The 24,730-nt window shown below is 46.1% G+C and overlaps 1 protein-coding gene across 2 annotated transcripts in view; it reads right to left on the bottom strand.

Moving 5' to 3' along the window:
- The window catches only part of LOC122788278 (alpha-actinin-4), a 1,502,973-nt gene that overhangs the window by 753,782 nt on the left and 724,461 nt on the right, over nucleotides 1-24,730 (bottom strand). For both annotated transcript variants that reach the window (XM_044055436.1, XM_044055378.1), the window contains exon 10: nucleotides 18,808-19,038. In XM_044055436.1, coding sequence (XP_043911371.1) covers nucleotides 18,808-19,038 — 231 coding nt within the window. The remainder of the gene's footprint in view (nucleotides 1-18,807; nucleotides 19,039-24,730) is intronic.

Below are 24,730 nucleotides of genomic sequence, written 5' to 3' on the forward strand. Positions count from 1 at the left end.
TCTCTTCCACTATAGATGGTTTGAGAGACCACTCGTGAGGCATGAGAATAGCTCTGCTCAATCTGTCCGCTAAAATGCTGGTTTTCCCAGGGATATGTGTTGCTACCAGAAACCGATGAGAGGAGATCGCCCATTGCCAAAGTCCGAGCGCTTCTCGACACAAGGGGTAGGACTTGGTTCCGCCCTGTTTGTTGATATACCAAACTACAGACATGTTGTCTGTGTGGACTGCAATTGTCCCTAAGGGAAGAAAGTCGTTGAGGGCTTGCAACGTTAAAAGCACTGCTCTCATCTCTAGGACATTTATGTGCAGGTGGTATTCGAAAGGTTGCCACGTCCCATGAACCATCCTGCCCTGATAATGCCCCCACCCGATCAGGGAGGCATCCGTAGTGACAGTGGCTACCGGGATGGGGGTACAAAGTGTCTGCCTTGGTGAATCTGGGGAGAAGTGATCCACCAAGCAAGATGATTCTTGCAAATCTGTGTCACCAGTATTTGGTGACGCATTGGAAGTTGTTGGTAAGACCACTGAGTGAACAACATCCATTGAAGAAGGCGCATATAGAAGCGAGCCAGGGGAAGAAGGGTAATGGCCGCAGCCATGAGGCCTAACACCTTTAGAACCATTCTGGCCTGTACTTTCTTGCTGGCTAGAATGATCCTGACGTGATTTTGAATGTCTGAGATTCTTTGATCTGTAAGGGTAGCTGACATCCGAACAGTATTTAAGTTTGCGCCTATGAAAGTAATAGACTGGCAGGGCGATAAGGATGATTTTTCGGAGTTGATAGAGATGCCCAATTGAGAACAAAGATTTATCGTGTAATCCCTGGCTTGAACAAGCTGATGCCTGGTGGTGGCTGAAAGGAGCCAGTCGTCGAGATACGGAAACACCTGGAATCCTTGACGTCTCAGGTGAGCCGTGACCACTGCCATACATTTGGTGAACACTCTGGGGGCTGTAGTGAGACCAAAGGGCAGGGCTCTGAACTGGAAATGACTGGACACCAGCCGAAAGCGGAGAAATCCTCTGGAGCGTCTGCGAATTTTTATGTGATAGTACGCATCCTGAAGATCTATTGAGCACATCCAGTTGTCCTTCTGTAAGAAGGGCAGAATTGACTGAAGAGTGACCATTCGGAATCTTGTCTTCCTCACAGACAAGTTGAGTCTGCTGAGATCCAATATTGGTCTCCAGTCTCTCGTCTTTTTGGGGACCAAAAAGAACTTTGAGTAGATTCCCGGCTCTGAATGATCTGTTGTAACTGGCTGAATGGCTCTTTTTTGCAGTAGTTTTAAGACTTCTAACTCTGAAATTTCCCTTAGACCGGGTGGTACATCTGGAAGGGAATTTGAGTGATAGAAAGGACTTTCCTCGAAAGGAATTTTGTAACCCTCGGATATGATCGACTGTACCCATCGGTCTTGAGTGAGGGAACGCCAGGCTTCTGGGTACAGCGATAGTCTTCCCCCGACTGCCTCCAAGGACGGACAGTCGGGCAACATCTCAGGGATGCTGAAAAGGCTCGTCAGAGAGAGGCTCTCTGCTTCCCTGGTTTTGTGGACCCCCTCTGCCTCTAGAGCGGCGTCTGTTGTTGTTACCCCCTCTGCCTCTAGGGGTAAACTGACCACGTGAATCCGGCGTGACTCCTTGGGATTTGCGGAACCACATTTTGCCACCCTTCTGCCCTTTGGGGTAAGGTCTAGAAGGGGAAAAACGGACTCCTACGGCAGAAAGAGTTTTGCCGTCCTGCTCACACCTGGTCAACATTTCCTTCACTTGAGGGCCAAACAAAGCTGACCCATCAAAGGGAGAGTTTGTGAAGGACGCCTTAAAGGGATCTGCAAAATTACAGAGCCGCATCCAGGCTTGGCGTCTAAGAGCCACCCCTGTACCTGCGGCCCTACTCGCTCCATCAGCAGCATATATCAGTCGCATGGAGGAATTAGCAATAGAATTAAGGGTTCCTAGCTGCGAAGCAATTTTTTCTTGAGCCCCTGCAGCTGTAGGATCCTGTACTACTTCACCTAGCTCCTTAAGGATATCCCTCTGGAGTCTGGTGAAGTGACATAGGTAGTTCAGCGAACGCATAGCAAAGGTCGCTGAAGAGAACATCCGCTTACCATATCTATCCATGGTCCTAGAGTCCTTATTAGGAGGATGGACAGGTACGGAAGGATCTGCAAGTTCCTTCTTAGTGGCAGCAGCCACCACCATGGCATCAGCGGGGACACCTTTTGTGAGGAATTGCTTGTCCGCCGGGGCAGTAATAAATTTAGAAGGCCTCCTAGGGACTGGCTCTACAGAGTCAGGAGCAGCCCACGCCTTTCGAGCAATAACCTGCATAAGGGGGTCGAAAGGCGGAGACACCCAGGAGGTGGAGGGCCGAGATCCAAACGCCTCCAGGTATACTGACTCATCCTCAGAGGGATTATTGGTGGGCCAGTTTCCCCTCTGTCTAAGGAGTTCTAGGATGTCTGAGAAGGAGACATCCTCAGAGGGGGATCTTGGGGATCCCTCTGACTCATCTAAGTCAGTATCTGAAGTGATAGACTCGGGGGAGTCTACGTGTTTCCTCTTACAGGTCCTCTTCCGTGGAGGATCTCCCGACAAATCAGGAGAATCCTCGGAAGAGGGGGTTCTTCCCAGTGGGGAAACCTGAGATGGAGGATCTCTGGGTCGGGAGCAAGAGAAGTGGCAGAGATGTCAACAGGCACCATAGAGGGAGGAGCTAAGGGAACAGACTGCTGGCTGAGTCCAGTGGCCAGCACACACTTCATCACCTCGAAGGCTCCCCTCCCAGGGAGGTCCGAGAGAACCCGTTCCGAAGAGCCAGGAACTCCAGGACCCACCGAAAGGGAAGGCTCCGAGGCAGATGTCGGAGCAGAGCTCACCAAGGCCGAGGCTCCAAGGGGAAGAGTGGGGTCGGACAAGGGTCCGATGCCACTCACCCCCTCGGAGACCAGGGAAGCCCGACCATCGAATCCCTCTAAGGAAGGTCTCGAAGAGGAGATAAGAGTAGAGGCTGAAGGAGCAGAAGGGGGTATCTGTCCCTCAGCCGTAGCAGAAACTATTCCCGAAGACTCCAACTCCAAGCTCTGGGGTAGAGTCAAAGGAGGAACTGCAATGGGGTGTGGGCTAATAGTCGTCTGTTGAGACGGACTATGTAGCATTTGGGCCAGTGCCTGAGATTTTAATAATCTACTGACCACTCTCTCTAAATCATGGTCAGAAAGCCTGGATGACCTTGAAGATCGGCTCCGATGGCTCTGCTCCGAGAGGAGAGGAGAAGCCGGAGCAGAGAGTATCGGCTCCAAGGAAGGGGACCTAGACCTCTTCCTCGAAGGAACCATCGGAGCCGATGAAACCATAGAAGCTGTCGGAGCAGACAACTTATCGGCACCGACAGTTAGCTTCGATGCATCGGCTCCAGCCGGAGCCGATACAGCTATAAAGGTAAGGGTGTCGGAGCCGACACCGAAGCCTGAGCCACATGGTGGTCGGAACCGATCGGAGCCGACACCAAAGTGGTCGAACCAGAATCGGCACCGATCGCCATCGGTGCCGAAGGTTTGTGTAAACCAGAATCGGCTCCAGCTGGAGCCGATCTCGACTCTGAAAGAGTCGGAGCAGAGGCCACAGGCTTGGACACAGAAGCCTGGGCCTTGGAAGACTTAGAAGTCTTAGATGGAGCCGACTTAGCCGGAGAGCCCTCCGGCTTAAGAATGCCCCTCAAAATCAATTTATTTCTTCTCTCCTGCAGGACTCTCTGGCTAAAAGAATGACATATAGCACAGGAGTCCTGCAGGTGAAGAGGCCCCAGGCAGTAAAGGCAAGAAGTATGACTGTCTGTCAGAGTCATCTTCTGACAGCACGAGTCACACTTCTTAAAGCCTGAGACCCTTTCCTTAGACATGGTGAAATAATACACACACAACAACACCAGTCCAAGAAATTATATTAAATATCCCAAAATTTATCAATAACACACACACACACCTTAACAAGGGGGGGGATGGGATGGGAGAAGGTCTGACAAAGTTTTAAGGAGACAGGGAAATTCTAGTCAGAATGGGACTAAAACTGGACTAAAACTATTAATTTTAAAGTTTAAGAAGAAAAGGGGGCAAAAACAGTAATGTAAAAATCACTTACCAGGAGCTGGTAAAAGGAGGACCTCATCAGCGAAGTGGCAAACGAGATCTGGGTACTTACCGCCTTGCATCATGGGATATGGGGCTGCCTCGAGCTGGTAAAAGTGACTCTCGAGCTTAGCAAGTGCCGAGTCGGAGCAGAGGATCGGCTCCGAACCCGTCAAGCAAGAATGAAGGCGAGATTGACAACTTAACATTCATCATTTCCACCTGTGTAAACTGGCCTGTCGCTGAGGTCATATACTTTGGACCATCTGCCTTAAACAATGCCCTCCACTCAAGGGAAGCTGTGTCCACAGTGACACTGACAGAAAGTAGGAAGAAAAAGCACCGCTGGTTAGATTGGGGACCCTTAAACCAGCAATGCAGATTAAGACAACATTCTTGACAAACTGATTCTAGGACTCTGCCCAACTCATTTGGGATCACTGAAGAAAAACAGTGACCCCTACATTGTGACCACTGAACCAAGTTCACTACAGCACCAAAGACTTGACAGAGGAACAAGATGGATTGAAGCTGCAATGAGCCACCTTTAGAATGAAAAATACTGGTAGTGGAGGGTTGATAAACAGCACCTTTAGAATGAAAACTATGCACAGCATCCTGTATATAAAACAGAAAATCCACAACTGAGTCCATCCTGTGGAAGTGTAATGGTATGACCAATGGTGTCCAAGTGGCAGCCTACAATGATCAAGTTTGGAAACAGCTCAACTGCACCTTTGCAGTATTTAAGGCTATACTCATGGACAGGAATAAGCTGGATTAAGAAAAGCCTTGTAGGCACAGTAGGACTAAGCAGTACTTCGCCATGATCAAGGACTCTAGTTGTACAGACTAGGGAGAGCCAACATCCACATATATAGGAATATCTAGTTTCCCATCAGCATCATGTGAGCCATCATTTCCACACATTATGTGGGCACCCAAGGAGGCTACAGGGAGACCTAACAGCATGGCTTTGAACCAGCAATAACTGGACCCTGAACAGAATTCCTAGGAACTTTTTAGATGCTTTAGCAATTATGTCAGACAAGTGTCCTGGAAATCTGTGAGGCACATACCATCTACTTCCCTCAGACAGAAAAGAATGGCTTTCGCAGTGATCATCCAAAACTTAGATGAAGTGAGATCCTATCTCGCCTACATTCTTGACAGATGGGCTCGGAGCCGAGAATCAGCTCTGACTCTGCCTATACTAAAGCACGAAGTCTCTTATTGGCTGGGCCAACCCCCTATCCCAGGATGCATCACGCCCAAACCCCCAGATCTCGTTTGCCACTTCTGAAGTGAGGACGTGGTCTCAACTTGGCTGTGGCTAAGTACCCTTCTTTTTTTTTTGATCTTTTAGGGTCATTTTGCTTTAGCTTTAAAAGTTCATTACCAAACAGCTATTTTAATAGCTTTTTCTAACTTGTGATTGATTGTGTTTCTGGTTGTGGTGCGATTCCTCTTGTTTGGTGGGCTAGGCCCGTTTGAGTTAGAGGGCCTTTGCCCTATCTCAGAGCGTTTTAGTTAGAGCTCTTCTCCCCTTCCCTTCCTTGTGTTTTGGTTGATTGTGGTTATGTCTACTAAGGAAAGAGAACATAAGCCATCTGGCTTCAAAAAATGTTCTAAATGTGGCTATAAAATGTCCTTAACAGATGGCCATGCCATCTGTGTGTATTGCTTAGGGGCTATACACTTGCTAGAGTCTTGCAGTGTTCGCCATGCTTTTTCCTCTCGTGTGTTACAGGAGAGGAAAAATAAGCTGATTTTAAGAGGTTTAATAAGACCTGCCTTTGAGGAGGCTATTTCTTCCCCCTCTTCCAAGCCCAGGAAAAAGAAGTCTTCAGCTCCGACAAGCCCGTCGGAGCCACCAGAGAAGAGCCAAATCCTTCTCCTCTTCCTCGGCTCCACTGCCTTCAGAGCCACAGGAAATAAGATCCATGTTAGGGTCATCTTCCTCGGCTCCATTGGTCTCTGAGCCGGATAGGGACCTCGAAACCGAGTTTGCCTTGGCTCCATTGGCTTTGGAGCCGCAGGTGAAAATTTTGGCTCCAAGGTTGGCTCCTGAACCATCAGAGCAGAGGGGCATCTCGGTGTTGGTCGACTCCTCCTTGGCTCCGACTCTTATGGAGCCGATTAGGAGTCGACATCCTAGTGTTACCTCGGAGCCGATAGGAAGAGTTTGTCGGCCCCCGTCCGTTTCCTCCAGGTTCTCCAGACTTTCAGACTCGGATTTAGATAGGGTGGTCCAGAGGCTCCTTCAGTCACCTGTTTTATCCAAATTGTTTTCGGCTCCAGCCCCAAGGCCGGAGCCAGCCTTTTCGATACAGTCCTTTCCTCCTCTGACAACCCTGGTGTCATCAGAGACTGAGCTCGCTGAGTCGGGTGAAGCCCCTGAGACCGTTCCGAGACCCACTGCTAGTCTGTCGGCAGTCTTAAACTCCAACCCCCTTCTGTTCCTTCCAGAGGTTTCAGCTCTCTGGTATCCTCGGCCGAGCCAGAGGGGGATTTGTCGAGGCCTCTTCTTTCGGCACTGAGTCTCCCACTTGGTGCCTCTGCTAGGGGGACCCCGACGCTGGTCATGGTCTCGCAGCCAGGCTTTTCTTCAGATTCTGATGGGCCCGCATTCGAGGCGATGAGGAGCGCGCTGGACAATTCTCCAGTGACTTCACCGGAATATGCGACTCCTTCCTTGGACAGGGCGACTAGAGCCCCTGGTGCCCCTTATCTTCGGACAGCGTGGCTTCGAGGCCTGAGGATTCCTCCATGCGTGATCCCCCCTTTTCCGAGGAGCTTTCAGAGTCCTTGCCTGAAGAGCCACCCTGGGAAAAAATTGTGCAAGAGGAAGCACATAGACTCCCCGGATGAGTCAGTCACCTCGGACACTGACCTTGATGCGAAAGGGTCCCCTAAGTCATCCTCTGACGATGTCTCGTTCTCCGATGTCCTGGAGATCTTGAGACGGAGGGGCGCCTGGCCATCCAAAACCCCTTCTGCAGAGGAGTCTGTCTTCCTCAAGGCCTTCAGAGCCCAGCCCTCCACCTCCTGGGTGTCTCCTCCCTTCGATGAATTGCTGGACCTTATTTGTCGAAGGGTGTGGGAGCATCCTGATTCTGTGGCGCAAGTTCCCTCTCGCCCCAACAAATTTTTATCCGCACCCCCTGGTAAAGAATTCCTAACCAAGGGAGTTCCGGTAGATGCTATGGTGGTGGAGTCTGCCACCCAGCAAGATGCGGTAGAGGCGTCTACGTCTATCCATCCTCCTAACAAGGAGTCCAGGAGCATGGATAGGTACGGGAAGTGTACCCTGACTTCAGCGACATTTACTTTGAGGTCGCTGAATTGTGTGTCATTTTACGAGGCTCCAAAGGGATCTCATTAAGGAGTTAGGGGATACCCTTTCGGGTAACGTGTCTGAGGCATCAACGCAGTCAGTCAACGCCCAGCTGTCTACCCTTTCGTCTATTAACTCGTCCATGAGGCTCATATCATATGCAGCCGAAGGGGCGAGTAGGGCAGCGAGTTCGGGCGTAGCCCTTAGGAGGCAAGCCTGGATGCGTTTGTGTCACTTTGCAGAGGCTTTAAAAAAAGTCTTCTTTCACAGACTATCCATTCGACGGGTCTTCTCTTTTTGGACCCAAGGTGAAAGACACTCACTAGATGTGAGCAGGAGGGCAAGACTTTGTCTGCCTTTGGGGCCAGTTTTCCACTCCCTTTGAGACCTTATCCCAAGGCTCAGAGGGGAGGAAAGATGTGGTCCAGGAAGTCCCAAAAGTCTTTCCCTGCCCATCAAAGTGACCCCCTCACAGAGGCAGGGGGGGGGGACTATTCTGGAAGAAGTCATCCTAGAGGCGGCAGAGGCCCCCGCAACACAGGAGACCGCGAATCTTTAAGTGGTTCCTCCGTCCAGCGTCCCTGAGGGACGGCTCGACTGAGCATCTCCGGAGCCAGTCGGGGGTCGATTTTCGGAGCATCCAAGGGCCTGGGGTTCCATCACCCAGGATCAGTTGGTGCTTCGTATCATTGCCGGAGGTTGCACCATTCCCTTTATCCGTCCCCCTCCACCTTCAAGGAGAATCCCGGACGTGCCACCCAGTCAGCGAGATCAAGCAGCAATAGAGGTCGCAAAGCTGCTCGAAAAGGGAGTCATCCAGCCAGTCCCCGCAGACCAGACTGGATTAGGAACTTACTCAATATCATATCAAGATAAACAGAGCGTCCAGGATTCACTTACGCTTCCGTTTGGGAGCCAGTCACTTTCAGTTCCGGGCCCTGCCCTTTGGTCTCACCACAGCCCCCAGGGTGTTTACCAAATGTCTGGCAGTGGTGACTGCTCACTTCAGACGTCTGGGATTCCAGGTGTTTCCGTACCTAGACTGGCTCCTCTCCACCCCCACCAGGCATCTCCTCACTCTAGCCGTGTGTGCCACCGTCCAGTTGGGTCATTTGGTAGGAATCGCATTCAACTGGAAAAAGTCTGTATTGCTGCCATCACAGCATGTTGCCTTTATAGGTGCAGAGCTAGACTCTGTAGAGATGCGAGCATTTCTACCAACAGAGAGAAGGATATTACAGGACCAAGTACTAGCCTTGCTGCCCCGACAGAAAGACCCTGCCAGGATGATTCTTCAGCTTTTAGGATCGATGGCCGCCTCCATTCTTCTAGTAGACTGCACATGCGAGTTCTTCAGTGGCTCCTGTCGACCCAGTGGTCATACCAAGAACTGCCGCTATCCCACCCGATTCTCCTTACAGAATCCTGCCGGCGGGATCTTCGGTGGTGGCTTCTCCCTTCCAACTTGAACCAAGGGAGGTCATTGTCACCCCCTCCTGTTGCCACAGTGACCACGGATGCCTCCCAGATAGGGTGGGGGGGCATTATCTGGGCAAGACGGTCCAAGGCACATGACAGTGCTCCTAGTGTTGCAGGCATTGCACACCTCTCTTCCCAAGGGCACCATCGCTGTTCTCTCAGACAATATGTCAGTGGTCTGGTACCTAAACAGGGAGGGACCAGGTCTTACCCCCTTTGCAGAGAAGCCTTGAGAGTGCGGCAATGGGCGATTGCTTCCCAGAGGTTTCTGGTAGCTACGCACATTCCAGGGAAGTCCAATGTGATAGACAGGCTGAGCAGAGTTATTCTGATGCCTCACGAGTGGTCCCTAAACAACTAAGTAGTGGCTTGCATTTTCTCCAAGTGGGGTCTTCCCTGCTGCAACCTTTTCGCCAGCCCCTGGAATGCTAAGTGCAGCAACTTCTCCCAGATTCCTCCTCCAGGGGAGTCACCCAGGGACGCTCTAGTCCACAACTGGCCCCCCGGTCTACTCTACGCCTTCCCTCCGGTCCCTCTACTACCAAAGGTGATTCAGAAGGCGACCTGCTTGGGAAGCAGCATGATTCTGATCGCTCTGCACTGGCCCCGCCAAGTTTGGTTTCCCTTCCTCCGGAAGTATGCAGCGGAGGATCCTTGGATTCTGGATCCAATTCCAGACCTCCTGACCCTGCAGTCGGGTCAGCCCCATCCTTCTCTGCGGACTCTCAAGCTAGCAGCTTGGCTGCTCCACTTCCAACCTTAGTCAGACAGCATATCCTCTCGCCGCAGGTGGTCCGGATCCTCTCTTCCCACAAGGCCTCCACTAAGGAGTTAGACTCCAATAAATGGAAGAGGTTTGCCGTTTGGGCCCAGCGGCACAACCTTGACCCTCTGACAGCCCCGGTTTCAGCAATACTAGATTTTCTGGCAACACTTTTTCAACAGGGTTCCGCTGTCTCCACACTTAAAGTACAATTGGCAGCTATTTCTAACTACCATGTTGCCTTTGAGCCTTCGCTCATGAGTCAAATTGTGCAAGGCCTTCTTCAAGGGAGCTTGGTTACTTCGCCCCCCGGTGTCAACCTGTATTGCCATGGGATCTTAATGTGGTTCTAGGAGCCTTGACATCTCCTCCCTTCGAGCCTGTGACCACTTGTGACAAAGTTCTTATCTTGGAAGTCCGCCTTCTTGGTAGCTATTACATCAGCCAGAAGGGTTTCAGAGAGTCAAGCCCTCTGTCAAAGCTCATTATCTGATCTTTCATAAGGATATAGAGTCTCTCTACGGGTGAACCAGTCATTCCTTCCTAAGGTTTCTTCTGCTCTGTCTGCAACAGTCTATAGAGCTACCAGTTTTCTTTTCAAATTTTTCCGGCGAAGCAGAATACAGACTTCATCAGTTGGATGTGCGTAGACAACTGAGGTTTTACCTAGAAGGACACAACAGCACAGGAAGCCAGACCAGTTGCTTGTGGTCTTTGCGGACAACAGAATTGGCAAAGCAGTAACTAAGTCCACTATTGCCAGATGGATCAGGGATTCTGTTTCATTTATTTATACATCAACGGGGAGGGACCTTCCATTTCCAGTTAGAGCTCATTCTACTACGGCCATGGCAACTTCAGTGGCCTTCCACGCCAGACTGACTGTGGATGAAATATGTGCGACAGCCACTTGGGCTTCTCCACATACCTTTATTTCTCATTACAAATTAGATGTGGCGTCCAGGGATCGGGCGGTCCTTTGGTTCCACAGTGCTCAGGAGCGTCTTCCAGTGAGCCTCCCAGGATAAAGTTGCTTGGGACGCTGTCCCATCTGTCAAGAATGTAGGCGAGATAGGATCTTACTACATCTTTTAGTTATGTACTTACCATAACGATAGATGTATGGGATCCATCTCGCCTACATTCTTACATACCCGCCCTCCTTCCCCCTACCTATTGGATCTGGAGGAAACTCTGTTGAGGTTTCCAGGAAGTATTATTTGTCCTCTCCTACCTTTGATTTTCTGGTTGGTTTGGTGCTTGTGGACGAGTTCTTTGTGGGGCAAACAAGATTTGGGGGTTTGGGCGTGATGCATCCTGGGATAGGGGGTTGGCCCAGCCAATAAGAGACTTCGTGCTTTAGTATAGGCCGAGTCGGAGCGGATTCTCTGCTACGAGCCCATCTGTCAAGAATGTAGGTGAGATGGATCCCATAAATCTATCGTTACGGTAAGTACATAACTAAAAGTTTTTTCACATACTGTTAGAGGCCCCTGAGATCCAAGATAGTCTAAAGGTCTGTGGTTAACTTGGGAACAAAAAACCCAGAGATAAAAGCCTAACCCCATCTGATCTTAATGGGATCTCTCAGATGGCTGTTTTGTAGGTGGTTTACAACCTCTGTTTGGGTAACCTTTTGATGAGGTTGCACATCTTGCTAAGGGAGGTCAGCCATGGCTTACCCCTCCAAAAATATCCCTTACTCATCTGTTCTGCGCAACAGCCAGTTACAATGGCTGCTGGAGGGATAGACTAACCCCCCTCTTCCCTCTACAGTATGGCAAGCTTTCAGGCATTCAGCTGCTGCTTCCCAGCAAGAACACAGGAACCCTGAACTTTGAGGTCTCGACCTTGAAGACTGCATCCACTGAAGATGCCACATAGTCCTCAAGTATCTCTACTGGATAACAGCCTGAACTGCTGCTGTTGAGCCTTAGGGTACTACAAGTTGACACCCTTCTAGTTCCTAGAAGGGTCCTCTGATGGCCAAGAATTTAACATCTGCAAGTGTTTTCCCTTCCCATTTCCTCAAGCAACTCTTACCGCAAGTCTAAATAGGGTGGACTCAAATGGAGAACTGATTAAAGACTTTTTGAAATCCTCAACAAAAAGGGGGAGGAGAAGACTGAGGACAATTACTGTAAAAACAATGAAACTAAAAAGGAAAGGTCCAATTCTAAGCAGCCTATAACCACAAGACAACCAGGTATGAAAGGAGAGAATAAAAAATTGTTCTCATCAGTTGCTTGAGCTCATATACCATGTCCAATTGGTAAGAGTGGCAAATGAGATCTGAAGTAGGGAAAAGACACTGTGGGAATGTGGGTAATGTTCTAGAACTCTGTTAGAGTAGTTCCTTGTTCCAACCAGTCCCCTTCAGTTTGGGAATGTATAGACAAAGTTAAGAAAGTTTTAAGTACAGGCAAAGGTCCTGATAACTACTGTAGGTCCGTACTTTAATATACCTCAGGTTCATAGGCAAGTACTAGGCTATCGACCCAAGGGCCTAAGTAAGCCTAGCCAACAAGGTTCCCTGGCTTACGCCACCCAAGAAAGCTATTTTTCTGTGCCCCTGTCGAGTAGAGCCACAAAAGTGATCCCAGGGTGTATTTCCCATCCACTCAAGGTTTTTCTTGGAGTGCTAATGAGGAACTTAGCTTGACACAGATGGGTAGCTTGTTCCAGAGTAAAGGAAGTCTCTGAGACAGGAATCTATCCCTCCAGCATGTCCTGTTTATTGTGGTGACAAGGTTTAGGTCCCTAGAGCATGTAGCTTGGAGGGATTGGGATTTCCTAGGGTGTAGCATGTCCAACAGCTCTGGGTTTAACATAGCTTTATATGTTGGGCAGAGACCTCCTCAGAGTAGGTGATATGCTACAAAGTAAAGCTGGAGTTTTTTGAGACCGTCATTGTAGGGCATCTGTTTTAGGCTAGTAATCCTCTGTGAGGCACTTGTGGCCTTTCCAACTGCTGCAGATGTCTTGTGAGGTACAATCCAAAAGGGGCATTGTACTCTTAACTGGTCTGATTGCCGTGTAGAGGGGAACAATGACCTCTCTTCCGGGATGAGAACCTTTTTGTGATGGTGTGCCTCATAGGATTTCCGGACTACTGTGGTGATTTGATTATCAAAGGAGAGACTACTGTCCACCTGGGTCCCAAGGTCTCTATCACATTCGGCGTTAAGTAGGCTGCCGTTTATGTGGTACTTCATGGGTACAGAGTTTTACCAAAGGGGATGACAATGCATTTTTGGCACAGAGCTTGAGGCCATGCCTCGGACACCAGGCATGTGTCTCAATGACGACCTTCTGTAGGATGTCCACATCATTTGGGGACTCTATGGCTCCTAGTTTGCTGTCATCTGTGAACTTCATTAGCCAGATGCCTTCTGTGTTTGGTATCTACTTCTCTGAAGTACAGGCTAACAGGAGAGGTCCCAGGACTGAACCCTGTGGTACTCCACTTGTCACTGGTTTGATGTCAGACTTGGAGTCTGCAACGTTTATAGTGTGGGGTCTGTCACTGAGCCAGCTGGCAATCCATCTTGTGACGTAAGGATTTATACCTAGTTTAGTGAGTTTAGCTATAATTCCAGAATGGGGGATGGTGTCGAAAGCCTTGGCAAGGTCAAGATAGGCTGTGTGAACCGCCTTGCCCTCTATGGCTTTGGTGACTGCCTCAAAAAAGTTGATCAGGTTCAGAAGGCATGATCTGCCTTTCACAAACCTGAACTGGGTGGGGTCCAGAGTTTGGAGGTTACCAATGTCTTTGTTTAGGAGTTCCATGATATGTTCCATGGCCTTGCAGACCAGTCTCGTCGGGCTAATAGGGCGATCGTTCCCAGGATCAGTGGTGGCTCTCCCTTTGTGGAGTGGGATAACTGTTGCTGCGCACCATTCAGAGGGCACAAAGTCTGATGTAAGACTATGACTGAACATGGTGCTTAGGTGGGGAGCCAGTTCGTTTTGAAGTTTGTGTAAAACACAGCCTGGGATGTTGTCCCGTCCCATGGCTGCTGCGTTTTTGGTTTTAGAGAGTGCAGCTGTTACCTACATAGATGTGAATACAGGGACTCTGCATTCTTCCTGTATAGATATGGGCCGTTTAGGGGGTGAGAGGGGTAGTTAGTACTGAACCCATCTGCCAGGATGTTGGCAATATCAGTTGGTTCTGTAATTTTCACGTTGTGCTGTAACTTAGAGCAGAGCTGGGTGTTGCCATTGAGATTCTTGACAGCTATAGAATGCTTTGTGGTTGCCCTTAGAATCAGTGACTACTTTGTTTTGGTAGCTAGCTTTGGAGGATCTTATAAAGGATCTCAGCTTCTTACTGAGGCTGACCAGGCAGCTCCTCCACTCATTGGATTTTACTCTTGCTAGAGTTTCTTCCTTCTGTTGTACAGTTTGTTTACGGCAGGGGACCACTAAATTGGCTTCGTTTTTTGGAGGATAGTGTCTTGGTTCTGTTTGGGATAGCACGATCCATGCACTTGTGTAAGTGCTTAAAGAGTGCATTTGTGTAGGATTCAGCAGTCGTAACTGTATTGTCCATCTGCATGGGTGTCAAAGTTTTCCACATCCGTCTTAAGAAGCATGAAATTGACTTGAGAATTTTTTTTACCGTTGTTTCCTTAATGGTGGGTGGGGGCGGGATGCGGCTATCTAGGGTGATTAGCTTATGGTTGGATCTGACCAACAAGGAGTTGATTTCAGGTGTGGAACACCTGTCACTCATGTTGGCAATGACTAGGTCAAGGATATTGTTGCCCCTAGTGGGGGTGTGAATAAGTTGATCCAGGGCATTGGAATTTATGAATTCTAGAAAGCGTTGAGAGGAGGAGTTGGTACACAGTTTTTCCAGTTAATGGTGGGGTAGAGCCCATTATTATGGTGTTTGGTTGAACACCAATATTTTCCAGTACATCAAGAAGAGAGGAGTGGGAATCCTGGGGCATGGTGGGGGAATCTGTAGTAAGCTACAATTTGGATTGCAGTTTTGCCCAGAGTTAGTTGCACTTTGATAACCTTGGATGCATTATGCTGCACAACTAGCCGGGAGGTGTGGATATCCTTAATGAATATGGACACCTCCGTTTTTGGTGTTCTGGTCCAGGTTAGATGGCCAAAAAGTGCGGTACGAGTTACAGCCTGGTAATGCAGGGGTGCTCTCTAGAGCCTTGAACCAGGTCTCAAGTCACTGCACAGATATCGATATTCTCAATCTCTCTCGAGTGAGTGCATTTTGAGATTTAGACTTTTGCATTGAGTAGCATTACCCTCAGTTTTTGCTTGCCTGTTGCTGTTACAGTGGTGAATTTGTCATTTGAACCTTGCCTAAAAAAGGCACTATAGGGGTGGCAAGAGCCTTTAGCCAGTAGTCAGAATCCCAGGGGGTGACAAGTGCAGACCATCTCTGGCAAAGAATCGTGGGTCTGTCAAACATGTCATCCCAGGCAGACAGATACTGGATCCCCTTAGAATGACACCAGAATTTTAGCCAATTTAAGTCAATTTTGTCCTTGCACTGCGGTATCATTCTGGGCAATGGCAGGATGCTACTCACGGCTAGAGTCATACCTGTCTAGGCTGCAAGATTGGAGAGCTCTTCCATGTCTCTTTTCATGAAGCCCAGGGAGGTATGCCTCAGGTCGTTCACACCAACATGTACAATGACAGTCATATTTGTACTTGGAGTGCCCCGAGTGCGTGGGTTATGTGGCAGATCCTGGCACCCGACAGGCAGCTGATATAACCTTCTCCTTGTTTAGCCTGGCGAGTGGGACATCAGTGTGCCTGACTATTGTCACCTATGACTAGTGTGTTGGGCACGTTGGTTTCCCTTATGGGCTGTGGTTTATTGGCAGTCTGTGGGCTGTGTCATTTGAGTTGTGTTGGGGGTTGGAGGTTGCTTGTGTTTCTGCTTTGGAGGTCTCTGCTGCTTGAGCAGATTATTGAGAGCCTCTGCAAATGTTTTTGTGTTTGTGTGTGGAGTTTGGTGGTGTAGGTTTAGTGGGACTATGTGATGATTGTGGTGCAAGTGTTTACCTTCTCCTCTTGACTGTCAAGTTCAGTCTTGGTTGGAGAGAGCTTTACCTCCAGTTTGGCTAGATAAGTGCATCTCTCACAGGTAGTGGTGTTGGGTGGTAGGAGAGGGTTATCTGTCTACATGAGGCAACTGCTACATTACCTAAAGCTGCCCAGATTCAGACAGACACGAGAGAACACTGGGAGCTGACCCTTGGACATGACTGAATAAAAAAATAGTTTCCTCATGACAAGTGAGGAAAGTGAGTATAAGAGCTGTTTTTCTCCAAGCAAGTGAGGAAAGTAAGTACAAAAACTGTTATCCTGTAGGTAAAGAGGAAGGTTGAGTGCTGTAGTAATTTGTAGCTTATTTAGTGCTTACAAGTTCTGAACAAATGCTGTGCACGAACAAGCAAATTCAAGTGCTAAAACTAAATCTGTACCTGGATATTGCAATAGATAGGCTACCTAGTGCTTACCACTCCCACTGTATGCTAACATGCTTCCCTCCAACTCAAAGGCGAGTTAAATGCTAAATAATGGACTTTTCTTTTAAACAGTTCAAACTTCCAGTGCAATTAACCCCAGTTATTTCTTTATTTCACATCTTCATATAGAGTTTTGTGCCAGAAAGTCTGGTAGCTTTCAGGTTTGCACAATCCACTTTTTCCTGTCACATCATTAAAGTCACCTTTTTCCACACAACTCTCACATGATTTCAGAAAAATATGTCTCAGCCTAAGAGAAACAGAGAACACATTTTATCTACTTTTACCACCCCACAATTCTAAATTACTCTTAATGAGATAAAAAAAAAAACTTCACGCAAGTATCAAACATACTGCACCATAAAATCTTAAGTACTGCATTTTTTGGAGGAACACACTTCCAAGAGCTCTGCTGGTTTAGATAATTTCCATGGCTGAACATAGTCTTGCCTAATTATTTACCCACCCTTTGCCCTTCATAAAGAATCATTGTTGATTCTGCCAATGAGACTACCAGAGCATAAACTTAATTCAAAGAGAACCAAAACAAATTACCTTATGCAACCAGGCAAAGACCACCTGCTGACAAGGCTTTTGTTTCTGTACAAAAACATACTTCTATTTTTTAAGTCTGGAAAGATGCAAACAACCTTGCCGGCCATTTGAAGTTAACATTTCTCTCTATTGAAAATTCTGTAAAAGATTTTATATTCCTTCTCAAACGCACCCCACTATAAAACTCCATCACCCACTTTAATAGAGCCTTATTTTTCCATTCCATCTCAAGAAGCAAGCCATGGGGGAGCTGGTGCTGACATCTCCACTCGCAGCTCATCAAGGTATATGGAAATTCAATCTCCAGAAATCTTTTTAAATCTCTTCCCACCACAATCCCTCCAAAAGAAAGGAACGCCAGTAATTCTAAATCACTCCAAGAAACCAGTTAACCCCTGGGAATACATAACAGCCAGCAAACACCACAAAATACATATCAACTTCTCTAGTAATTTAGTTAGGACAGACGACCATACGTAATTAAGACTAACTTTACCAAAATAATTTTCTAACCAGTCATCCAAATGAGTTTTGAAAGTATCCAAGCTGCTTGGCTTTGTTTTTACTGAAGATTACTAATAAAGGAAACTTAATGGGAGCACAATTTGTTTACTTAAAAGCCTTCAAAAGCATAACACAGCTTACTGTACACCACTAACACCTCTGGGTTCTTCAATAAACTTAATCTCATGCTACATTTGTGCCATGTCCTTTGCTGACTCTGGTAACTCTGCAGGTGCATCTCAAGTCTTTTCATTAGCCACATTCCACTTCTCCAAACACTATCAGACTCAATTCTGTACACAGATCATGTGATCTTTGAAACCACTCCAACATACAGTATTGGACAAATGTTAAATAGTAATCTAGCTACTTAACATGCACTAAGGCTTAAACTCAAATGTTATGTTCTTTACTACTTGGCTAAAACAAATACCTAGCCTTATACCCCCCCCCCCCCAGTAGAAGCAGTGTGTGCTGGTACTAAGCCAAGAGATAAAAGCTGACCTACCCTTACTGCGCCTCTCAAGTACAAGTTGCAAAGCCCCAACTCTTGACCCCACTTTAAGCCCAATCACATCAGTAACCTTAAAGCTAAGATGAGCTCAATGCTGCACTACTTAAAAAAATCACTTCCTTACCCTGAAAGTAGAGCTAGGACAAGTGAAAATATTTTGCCATCACAGCTACAACATGGTCTTCCCCTTCTTACCTACTGTAAATTTCACTGACCTACAAATATAACCCCAATAGGATTTGCTGTGCTATTCTCAACCCCCCCCCCCAAAAAAAGGCGCGTCATCCTTCTACATGTCAAATGGCTTCTAGTATGGGGGTGCAGACCTCCTGATGTTCACACAAAATCCTTAAGCATTCTTATATTCAAACCAAAACTGCCAGCACAACAAACTCAATGGCAAATGTACTACAATTTAGGCAACACATGGGTCCTGCAGAGGCATGAAAAACTTGTCCAATGACCATGCATACTCAAACCCCAACAAAGAGGAATGCTCTTCAACATCAGAACATGCTAAACAGATAAATAATTCAGGTAAACATTACTACACAACACCTACAGAAATAGCTTCATGCTTGCGACAGTCACACAAGCCTACACTGTCTCTTTGTACATATACTATTAAGCCCTGTGAGCAATCATCTGTCTTCATCTATAATGGGAACAACTTCACACTGGTAACACTGGTTGGAATGCGGCATTCCATCATACCTACCCGCACTACAAAGCGCTTTGTATTTGATATGGCTAATTTTCTATATACACTGTACCTGTTAACTCATGTGTATGGTAGTATTGAATATCAAAGGCTGAAACTGAAATTAGATCCGTTTATGTTGAAAAATGTTCAGTTAATGGGTGGAAAAATGTTCAGTTAATGGGTGGAGGTCTCCTTTTAACTAGGCTGTAGTACAAAAATATTATATACAAAACTAAATTCTGAATCTGAGCTGAAGTGACTGCTAGCACTGATCCTACTGTATCAACTTACCGAAACCATTCTCCCCTCAGAAGGCATGAAAGCTGGCCTGTTACTGAGCCTCAGTTTGGTCTGCAGTGTGTTGAAATTGATTTCTAACTGGCATTTTTCCTGCACTTTGGGTGGCTTGTGAACTCTCCTGTAATCACGGAAATCCTCCAGCTTCTGTTGCATGTCTGGAAGGGTCTTCTCTGGAACTCTGTTCTCCAACCAAGGAACGGTGCGTTGGACCCATTCAAGTAGCTAAGGGGTACACAGAACAGTTTATGAAAAATTAGGGTTATTTACAGTGAAGTAAATCTTTAATGCAAATACAAATGAAAGTTGCTTATGAGCACCACAGTAACAAAAACGAAAAACATCAGTTAAGTGGCAAGTGGTTGCCAAGCCTGACAGAAATGTCTTCAATTCGATGTGGCTAGCTGGGGGGAGCCAGAACTGCACTGCACCTCCAACCATGCAGTCTTGCACTTCAGTTTCATACAACATAGTACTACAAAAATAAATGAACAGTCATTAACCCGTTTTTAAAATACCAAACCTTTTCCTATTTAAAAATATCATAAGGAACTCCTCACAACTCACTGGCAAGTTTATAGCTCATATGGAATCCCAGGTACAAGATGGGAAGGCAATCTGAGCTAAATAACTACCTGTTAAATGAATGGAGGCTTGATATAGGTAGTGCTAAACATGTTCTTATATTAGTGACCAGTGACCAATATAGACATTTTCAGTAACAGCTACTCAAGTCCAATCTTTTTTGCAGACTTCATATGCTACTGCTGCCAAGAACTCTCCCAATAATGTAGAACCATGAATTATACTAATGATCTAACACACACTTCGATCACTGAAGTTCCTTTAAGCTTGATTATACTTAACTAGAACATGCAATATATGCCTTGCATGAAAAGGCACATTACACGCATCAAACTAAGGTACAGAAGTTAATTCTTTCAGAATTACTGTGGCATTTCGGACTGCAGCTAGACTCATTTTATCAATACTCTGGCTATGGTACTTGAGCTTTTGGAATTGAATTTTTTTTTTTGGCCGATGCAGCTGTTGTCGTACTACAATATTAGTCACAGAAATGCACAGGATAAGCAAATATTGTTGACTGGGTGTTCCAATTTGACTTCGAGGATTTCAGATGTACCCAGTTTCTGAAATCAGAACTTTAGCTTCTTTTCTACTGGGGAGCTTTGCCAAGTACCCCTGCTTATGGTAGCTTTTTCCCCATCACTATACACACACCACACTTTTGGAGTTGCTACACCTTGGGGTAAGACAAAACCCACACCTGGTCTAATGGTGCCTGTCAAAATTGTCCCTGTAATTATTATAAGAAGCCCTCTTCTTTCTACCCATACCTCTGCCTCATGGTGAGGGTTAACTGGTGATCTTAGTAAATGCCGATAGCTACAGGCCCTGTAACACACTGTCACATCCACCATTACTTTTCTCTGCCTTGTACTAAAGTAAAGGCTCGCAAGTCTCAGGCTCGCCTTCATCCTGAAGGGGATAAAGCAGGTATAAAGACAATAAAAATAATAGTGTTTCTGAACACATGCCACAGCTCTATTGGAAACAGCAGGTTCAACAAAAATTATACTAACCAATATAAACTACAGAAAGTAGTTGGCCCTGCACATGTGAAAGGAAACAATGGAGCACTGTTATATATGCAGACAATGAGCAAAAATATAAAGGTGTGACTGAAGAGTCAGTATGCAGGACAGAAAACACTAATCTGCTCATCATACCCAATAATTCCCACCATGCTAAATCTTTGCATCCCTTGTGCTCCTAAGGATGGGACTTGTTACCATCACAACCATGAGGGGCATCTCTCCTTTGAACTGGGACATTTTTTCTAGTACTAACCTGGTTCAGGGTTTCTAAAACCATTTCTTAGCCAATGGATGGTGAGAATCAAGTTTTGCTCTCTCTCCAAAACCTGCAAAGACAAGCCTAACTGCACAGCTCTCCTCCTTCCCAAGGCTATAGTTACAAAAACCTAGTTACACAACCTTTTCCAGCAATATCCATCACTTACGAATCTCAAAATAATCTTGCAGAAACTATGAAATAAATTGCATCTGCAATCCACTAACCAGTACAGCCAGATACTTCATAGCAATACAAGTCCTGCTTGATGTAGTTGGATACTGCCATCCACTAACCGCCCAAGGCTACTCACTACACTCCTGCAGTTACCTATTTGTATAATTCAGAGCACACTAACAAACCTAACACTTTCCTTAACCTACAAGCCAGCTGCTCACCATCACCACTTCACCCCTTTTGCTCATCTCCAGCTTCTACTAAACTGCATCCATCTTTCCTTACTCACACCTTTACAATCACTTCAGTTATGACCATCATTCGCCCTCCCAACAGGGCATTTTGCATATGTGCCCCTGTAGTGCAGAACCTTCTGTCTAATGACATCTATAATATCCATGACTTGATAAGTCTCTACATTTCTAGAGATGTATATAAAGAAGCTTTAATACTAGAGATAGAAGTACTTATTTTTGTTTCACTAAACAAGTTTCCAGTCACACTGCTGTTAATCCAATGCTGCACAGCTCTAAACAAATAAATGTCAAGGTTTTTAAACAGCCATATACAAGTCTGATTACTTACTAGTAAAGCACAGCTACTATGCATTCAGACATCGCAACTGCCCCCGTTTCTCCTTCCAGGCCTGACTAAGGATGCTCTAATTTTTTCAGGCTTGATTTGCCCCTTCACGCAATTATCTGAATTTCACTCGTGATTTTTGAAATTGCTCGGTACACAGAAATCCACACTATATAACCACAAACATTCTACAACCATTTTTCCTGAAGCAAAAAATCAGCCTTGTATGGTAGAACTTTGCGATACAGCTCATTAAAATCAGCAGATTTTATAGTCTCCGATAACGTGCTTATAATTTTCCATCACTTTATACGTTTGAGTAGTATTCCACATTTCTACTAGAAGAGGGAAAAGTTTGTTCCATTTCATGTGCAAAGTTTATGCTAATCAGATCCAAGGATGTTTTTCAAGGGCCTGTGTTATTTTCAATATCTGCAGGTCGAGAGGTATACATGCATTGCTCTCTTATGACTACCACAACCTGTGCTTTAAGTGCTAAAAACTGAAGTACTGAAAGCCCTGGCACAGCTCATCCCATATGGTTGAGTGACTGGCTAATGCTCCTTCAAAGCTGGATCAGAATGGACTGCAAAGTTACGAGAATGAAAATATCTACAAAGCAAATAGCTGGTGCTGCCATTCCTATGGGAAAAAAAGTGAAATAAAACTTACAAAAAAATGAGCAAAACACGTACAATAAAAATCATATTACATTTTGTGAGTTCCTTGTTACCTTTTAAATAATATTTGCTCTGACCAGGAGCTGGAAATCATTGTATATTAACACTGCATTATCTTCATCTAGGAAGTGTTAAAACTGATTAGAGAAAAGGTGCTTCTACAATTTCTGTCTCAAACTCCAATCACGCTGTAGAATTAAAGTAAATGAATCACCATTTAATACAAATGCTTCAAAATGGACAACTTCACTCCCGTTGGGGAGGGGGGAACGGGAGAAATAACAGTTGTACAAGCTTGTCATTCATTTACTCTGTGTGAATAGAACATTAACATTATATTTCTACATTTACACTGCACACAAGCTTCATGTGTGGAATGTAAACATAACTAGGTAAGGATGAGCAAGTTTTTACAGGGGGAGGACAAAGTGAGCAATAACATTAGAATTCAAGACAAGTCAAGCTTACAAGCAAGATTTCTGAACTCTTGCAGATTTGTATTTAGCAAGTTTTAAAAGCAATCCACAACATATATTCTGTTACTTATACTGGACTTTTAAAAGCCATTTATATCTGCACACTCATGCAATTAAGGTACAGGTAAAAATTCACACATGTATACATACAAGAGTCAGATGCACCTGCTTTCAAATAATGAAATCCTACATTTCTACTATGTCAAGTACAGTTAAGAGTACTTCGCCAGAATACCTTTCCTCCTCTACTATTCCATTAAGTGATCTAAACATTCCAAATTCAGGCACATTCAAAAATACTTCTGACCCTTTACGCTCCCATCCTTCAGTAGTTTATTCTAGCAACTTTAAATTACATGCACTGTTTTTTTTCCTTTCATCAATTCTATGTAGTTATCAGCCTCTGACAACAGCTTAACACCATCATTTCACTCCACTATGAAATATAGTCAACCTTCTCTTGCAAAGATGTAGCTGCGATGTCTTCCCTTTCCTCTCTTGATGCTGTGATTTACTCTTCCTTTCCCTCCCCTTGTGTATGGGACTACTTGGCCTCTCCACTCCCAGAAAGTACAGTTGTGTACACTTACCATAAATGTAGATGTTCAAGTGTATTCACTGTTGCAGTCATCACAATTTGGTTATCTGCCTGCAGGTAGTCCTCAGTTGGCCCGAATACCAGAGTCTTGGGATTTCTGCGTCGGATGCCGTCACCTCTTCCATGACGTCAGGGGTATAAAACATGCAGCCGATGCCATTACATCAGTTTTTCTTGCCCCAAATGTCAGGAGGCCCCAAAAATAGGAAGCTATTATATGCTGTGGAACACCCCTAGTAAAAAGTAAATGCCATAAAAAATGGCCATAGAGGACAGGTAGAAAGGGTAGAGAAAACCAGACATTGCATTACTACAGACGGCACAGTGGTGCAGTGGTAGCATTGTCACCTCACAGCAAGAGGATCTCCTGTTAGATTCTTGGCTGGGGTGCCTTCTGTGTGGATTCTGCATGTCCTCCCTGCGTTCGTGTGGGTTTCCTCCGGGTGCTCTGGTTTCCTCCCACGTTACAAAGACATGCATCTGGAGCCTTTCTCCCTGGGCCTCCACTGAAAATTGGCTTCTTTGCAAGTCGGACTTTCCTGGTTAACAAATGTTAAATAAAAATAAAATAAACCAGGGGGCTGGAGGGAGGGAAACCAGGACTGCAGCAGGGAATACACACTAACATCTACATTTACGGTAAGTGTGCACACCATGTTCTACGTGTCTCACTGTTGCAGTCATCACACTTGGGTTGATTCCCAAAGCTGAGGAAGGGTGGAGGCAGTCAAGAAGTGTTAGGGTTGGCTAGCAGACTGGTGTAGCAAATCCAGCTCTAGATTTAGAAAAAAATTAAGTGGTAATGCTTGGTGAAGGTTTGCACAGAAAGTACAGTTTTGTACCTACCATAAATGTAGATGTCCGAACTGGATAGCATCTGCAGTCATAACAACTGGGTTGTCCTGTCGTCAGGCAGCCCTTCAGTCGGCCGGATTCCAAAGTCCGGGTCCGGCTTCGGCTGATGTCTCACTTCACCCGACGTCATCTCTGTTGGTCTTCGGGTATAAAGGCATCAGCCGACGCCATTTTCCTCAGTGTTTCTTGCCCCAGATGCCAGTAGCCCTCTTGAAGGCTAAAATTTAGATAGATGCCAATGTTTCCAAAAAGATAGAGGTAAACACAAAAATAAGCATGTATGCACATATATACAAACAAATACACCATAAAGACTCCCCACCAGCTAGCTATTAGGAGGGTAAACACCCTTGGAGTACCACAGAGGGGAAGGAGGGAGGGTAATCCTGACTGCAGATGCTATCCAGTTCGGACATCTACATTTATGGTAGGTACAAAACTGTACTATGTCCTTCATGGATGCATCTGCAGTCATAACAACTGGGTAGAATACCATAGCCAACAAGGGGAGGAGGATAAAACTAGATTACGGTGTGTTTAGGATCCCTTGCAGTACAGCAGTGGCAAACCCTGCTCGGGATCTGGAATATAGAGGCAAATTATAATGCTTGGCAAATGTATGCACGGAGGTCCAAGTAGCCGCCTCAATAATGTCTTTGGTTGCCACTCCTCGT

The sequence above is a fragment of the Protopterus annectens genome, chromosome 1.part0, assembly GCF_019279795.1.
Source record: "Protopterus annectens isolate FY-2018-M chromosome 1.part0, PAN1.0, whole genome shotgun sequence".
In the NCBI taxonomy this organism is placed as follows: domain Eukaryota; kingdom Metazoa; phylum Chordata; order Ceratodontiformes; family Protopteridae; genus Protopterus; species Protopterus annectens.